The following is a 6,000-nucleotide window of genomic DNA, read 5'->3' on the forward strand; positions in this document are numbered from 1 at the left end:
ACTCTTCCAACGCTTGCAGGGTATGGAAAATTGAGGAATGAGAGAGAAGAGGTCAAAAGGGAAGAGGAAGAAGAGGAGCTTCAGGACCCCATCTCTGAGTTTTGTTTCTCTTACCTTCTTAATAGTATGTTACTACCATGGAGGAGGGCAGTTGATTGATAGAGCTCTTTTATACCCGGAGGGGCCACATTTAGACTGGTGGCCTGTGGTTTATAGGACTATAATCAGTGTAACGTATGGCAACATGGGCCACATGTAATAAGCCAGTTGCCTGCATGATTGGAATCTGACTTCAGAGGATCAGATTTTCCACTGTCTACCTTGTCTCAACCCTGCGCAAACTCCCTTAGAACTTGGTATCAACCCCAGAAGAAGCGGTTGAGTGAGAAATCTCTGACCTGGCTTATTTTAAACTTTATTGGGAAGTTTTGTTTGCTTTGTTCATTTGCTTTTGTTTCTCTCCTTTTTTCCATAATTTCTTGGGGGAAGCAATGTGACGAATGGAGGTTAGAGCTAGAAATTAAAATAAAACTATTAAAAAACTAAGAAAAAAAATTTCAGTTTTTGCACATCAAAGTTTAAGGTATATATATCTGAGTACAAATATAATTCAAGTAGAGTTGGAAGTGGAAATATAGTCACAGAAGACCGAGTGGGTGGGCTGAGAAAACAGAAAGAAGTCTACTGGGTATGTTTCGAACCAGAGCCTCCCTGACTTTGAAGCTTCAAAATTTTCACTCTCCAGAGCTTAAAGGCCTCCTTCTTAAGACTCAAAAAATCTTACCTAAAATATCAGGTCCAGTGAAAAAGGCTGAGGAAAAAAGAAGGAATTAAGTGAGATCATGCAGTCAATTTCCAAGGCTTTGTTCAGAAACACAAAAAGAAAGCCTTTGCCAAACTTTGTGTGACAGAGTGGTAAATACATAGCTTCCAAAGTCATCCCTGTTGGGACCTTATCATCCTGGAATGGCCAGCCCCGAAGGATGTACACTGGCTATGAACCACAAAGACCACAGCTAACTGACCCATCATGATCTCTTTACATCTGATGTTGGCTCTACCCAGGTGTGGATAGATCTGGTTTTCTATTCTCATCAATTAGATTGATTGATGATTACCACTAAAGTGTGGTAATACAACCTCTGGGCTCAACAGGAAAGTGTGCTGGAGACCACTGTCAAGACACACTCGTTGCAGAAGGTAAAGATGTCATGGGGGCAGCTCAAAGGACACAGGAAAATCAGCAGGATTTGTCTGTGTTCACTGACACTGTATTTAGACCAGAGTTAGCCAACTTTTCCTGTAAAGGGCCAGATGCTTCAGGCTTTCTGGGCCATATTGTCTCTGTTAATAACAACTCAATTCTCTCAATTGTGGTTCGAGAGCAGCCATATAGAGTAAATGAGTGAGGATGGCCATGTTCCAATGAACCTTTATTTATGGACAATGAAGTTTATTTATGTGTCACCAAATATTATTTTTCTCTTGATTTTTTTCCCCACCATTTAAAAGTGTAAAATCCATTCTTTGTTTGCAGGCTGTAGTGTGCCAAACCCTGATCAACAGGTCAGAAGGCACTTTTACATTTACTTCTAAACTTCCAGGTTTGAGCACCAGCACATCTTTGAAACATCAGAGTTTCTTCCTACAGGATCTCTGTGTAATTGGACTCTTCTATCCATTAGGATACCCTCTAATGCTGTCATGAGAGTCCTCAGCTCTGTGACTGTCAATGGTCCTTGAGACCTAGGCATTTTGAATTGCAGAACCCATCATCCCCCTCACCAACACCCCATCTTATAGGACCTTTCTGAAGGAGCTAATATCTCTGGACTTCCAACCTAGAGCTTTTGAGGCACATCCAAGTATTTCAGTGGCCTGTCCTGGAATATTGTCTGCATTTGATTTCCAAGTAATTTCTTATTAACCCCAAGCCCTTAATCTTTAGGATATGTCCACTCCCAGACTCAGTAAGACCTTGTCTGCAATTGGCCAAAACTCAACTTTATTTTATACAACACACCCCACATGTTTAGTGAAGAGTACAAAACATATGTCCATGCAAAGGAAACTGAATGTGATGAGCCTGATATGCAGGTGTGAAAGTGATAGAGCCCAAAAGTGACTTGAAAGCTCTGTAGCAGAGTAGGTAACTATGAGTATCCCAGATCCAAAGGCAATTCAATAGTATGTTCATGATGGGTGAGACTACCTGCTAGGTGACATAGGGGATGCACAGAAGCTTAATGATGTGAGTAGTTTCCTGCATAAAACACACAAGTGCTGAATGGAGAGGCCAGTATGGGCTTCAGTGATGCACTGGATCATTGAGACAATAAAAATGGATGTGACTTCATTCAAAAATCCACAAATGACAAATGTTAGAGGCTGTGGAGAAAAGGGAACCCTCCTACACTGCTGCTGGGAATGCAGTTTGGTGTGGCCACTGTGGAAAACAGTATGGAGATTCCTCAAAAGACTAGGAATAGACTTACCATATGACCCAGGAATCCCACTCCTGGGCATATATCCAGAAGGGACCCTACTTCAAAATGACACCTGCACCCCAATGTTCATAGCAGCACTATTTACAATAGCCAAGACATGGAGACAGCCTAAATGTCCATCAATGGATGACTGGATAAAGAAGGTGTGGTATATTTATACAATGGAATACTACTCAGCCAGAAAAACTGACCACATAACATCATTTGCAGCAACATGGATGTCCATGGAGAATGTCATTCTAAGTGAAGTAAGCCAGAAAGAGAAAGAAAAATACCATATGAGATCACTCATATGTGGAATCTAAAAAACAACAAAAAACAAAAACAAACAAACAAAATATAAATACAAAACAGAAACAGACTCATAGACATAGAATACAAACATGCGGTTGCCAAGGGGGTGGAGGGTGGGAAGGGATAGATGGGATTTCAAAATTGCAGAATAGATAAACAAGATTATACTGTATAGCACAGGGAAATATACACAAGATCTTATGGTAGCTCACAGAGAAAAAAATGTGACAATGAATATATATATGTTCATGTATAACTGAAAAATTATGCTCTGCACTGGAATTTGACAGAACATTGTAAAATGAGTATAAATCAATTTAAAAAAATGGATGTGACTGACTAGGGAAGGGATCTAGCAGTCACTGGTATCTTGTGAAAAGTCTCCTAACAAACCTGTGAAAAACATTATCTGTATTTCATAGATGAGAATGAGATTTCAGAAAGGTGTGGTAACTTAAAAATTCAGACAGCTAAGAAATCAAAGAACAAGGATTGAAACTCAGATCTCTGGGATTCCAAAATCCCCATTTACTCTTCATTAATCTGAACAATAACAAACTGGGGAAACGAGGGAAACATTATATGAAACACCTTTGAGAGGAAACTGCACAATTTGATCAATGAAAGGTATTTGTCCTGCAGTTCTACTTCTTTTTCTTGCTGTACCTGTGGCAACCCATGGTCTATTTATTTGTCTTTTTATAAACAGTGCATTTAGGAAAATTTATGTGAAAAGAGAATGGGATAAATTATTATGAATGTGTCACTGCAAATATAGGGACATAGAAAATTATCTGGTAATCAAGGTGGATTATAAATTGGGTATGGATTAAGTGGCTTTGGGGATTTAGAACAATTGCCAGATATAGACAAAGGAAAAGAGCAGGCAGGAGCTTCTCCTTTAAAAATACCTAGATCTAAAATGGGCAAAAGATCTAAACAAGCAATTCTCCAAGGAAGAAATACAAATGATCAATAGGCACATTAAAAAATGCTCTATATCACTAATAATCAGAGAAATGCAAATCAAAACTACAATGAGGTATCAGCTCACACCAGTCAGAAAGGCCATGATTCAAAAGTCCACAGATGACAAAAGCTGTAGAGGCTGTGGAGAAAAGGGAACCCTCCAACACTGCTGCTGGGAATGCAGTTTGGTGCAGCCACTGTGGAAAACAGTATGGAGATTCCTCAAAAGACTAGGAATATCCAGAAGGGACCCTACTTCAAAATGACACCTGCACCCCAGTGTTCATAGCGGCACTATTTACAATAGCCAAGACATGGAAACAGCCTAAATGTCCATCAACAGGTGACTGGATAAAGAAGATGTGGTATATTTATACAATGGAATACTATCCAGCCATAAAAAGTAACAACATAATGCCATTTGCAGCAACATGGATGTTCCTGGAGAATGTCATTCTAAGTGAAGTAAGCCAGAAAGAGAAAGAAAAATACCATATGAGATCGCTCATATGAGGAATCTAAAAAAAATAAATAAATAAATACAAAACAGAAACAGACTCATAGACATAGAATATAAGCCCGTGGTTGCCAAGGGGGTGGGGGGTGGGAAGGGACAGACTGGGATCTCAAAATGTGGAATAGATAAACAAGATTATACTGTATAGCACAGGGAAATATATACAAGATCTTGTGGTAGCTCACAGCAAAAATAAAAGTGACAATGAATATATGTATGTTCATGTATAACTGAAAAATTATGCTCTACACTGGAATTTGACACAACATTGTACAATGACTATAACTTAATTAAAAAATGTTAAAAAAAAATTTGTCTGCAGAATCAAAAGTTTATAGAGAAAAAAAAAAAAACCTAGTCTGCACCAGATGGGCAGGGAGAGGATTCTTCTGATCAAAGGTCCAGAGTACTCTGAAGCCTAGACCAAAAGGAGCAGAAGTACTTACCAACGATCAAGAAAAACAGCCGAGCCATGACCAAGGTACCTAAGATGATGAGCTGAAATTGAAGGCTAGAAGGAGATGTCAGAACAGCAGTATTCAGCTTTGACTGCAAGTGTGCCAAGAGGAGGGAGGGAGGCAGGTCCTGTTCGCAGCAGAGGCTTTATCAGATGACCAGGAACCAATGGGCTCAGGGGAAGAACTGATAGAGCTGGACTTGCTGAAATCAGCATGTCCCCAGGGGAAGGCAGGTGGTGAGAACTGGCAGAAAGATGAAGAAAACAAACTGAAAAATCCCAAGCTGTTATGACTTGGTTCTGCTGTAATCCTAGCTCCATCCATACAGAGATGGAGCCTTTCGGTCTTTTCACTGTGCAAACAGAGGAAGCAACTCCCACAAGGAAAGGCAGGTACTGAGAATGGGGCCATTTCACATTAGAGGATCAGGCAATGCCTGAGCCCCATGTAGTTTCTGGGACAAAAGGCCAACTTAGTGCCTTCATTCCAGATGGAAATGACTAAAAAGTATAGAAGCCAGAGATCATAGAATAACTGCAGAGTTGCCCTTGGAGGCACCCTAATCCAGAGTCAGGACCATCGTTCAGAATCAAGATGTCACTCTCTGCAGCTAGAGCTGGCTTTATGTCCTTCAAACCAGCTTTTCCAGTGCTATATGGACCTGCTCTTCTGCTATGCTGGTTTATGCCCATCTTTGGAAGGTGAGTGGAAACAGATCCTTGTGGTAAAGGAATCAAGCCATTCTTAGGTCTAAGATACAAAGGACAGGGATTGAGTAGCAAGACCTTCAATATTCCCAGGTCCTCCTGCCTTGCTATTAAGTGCAGCTATACTTCAAGAACTATTTAACTCTGGACTCAATTATGTATGCTAATATCACTCCCGACTGTTTCAAGCTGGGAAATGTTTTCCTCTATAATAAAACATCTTTGCTTCTTTGTAACATTTGGATCACTTTGCACCATTTGGATCACTTTGCACAAAGTTTGGTTCATTATAGGCATTTTAAAAAAAATTTTTTTAAGGTTTTAAAGTCTTCTCTTTGAAAAGATGGTATCTTACAGTACGTACAAAAATACTCTGAAAAATGCACACGACTTCATTTACAAAACACTGAATCAATATATTAAAGAAGAATTACATGGTTATGGATTTAATAAATGGAGCATGCATTCATGAAACTTATAAAAATATTAAGAAATGCATTGAAAAAAGAAGTATAAGAAAAGACATCTCATATATTCAAATAAAAATC

General features: G+C 39.4%; 1 protein-coding gene across 5 annotated transcripts in view; it reads right to left on the bottom strand.

Moving 5' to 3' along the window:
• CD5L (CD5 molecule like) overlaps positions 1-4,892 on the bottom strand; it is a 47,712-nt gene extending 42,820 nt beyond the window's left edge. Inside the window, exons 1-2 of one of the 5 annotated variants that reach the window (XM_074349640.1) lie at positions 4,734-4,892; positions 785-811 (exon numbers count right to left, since the gene is read on the bottom strand). In XM_074349640.1, coding sequence (XP_074205741.1) covers positions 785-811; positions 4,734-4,761 — 55 coding nt within the window. In that variant the 5' untranslated portion in view covers positions 4,762-4,892. The remainder of the gene's footprint in view (positions 1-784; positions 812-4,733) is intronic. The other 4 variants (XM_074349634.1, XM_074349632.1, XM_074349635.1 and 1 more) reach the window with 4 other exon arrangements.
• Positions 4,893-6,000: the final 1,108 nt, after the last annotated feature.

This window comes from Camelus bactrianus, chromosome 21, assembly GCF_048773025.1.
Source record: "Camelus bactrianus isolate YW-2024 breed Bactrian camel chromosome 21, ASM4877302v1, whole genome shotgun sequence".
NCBI classification, from domain to species: Eukaryota; Metazoa; Chordata; class Mammalia; order Artiodactyla; family Camelidae; genus Camelus; species Camelus bactrianus.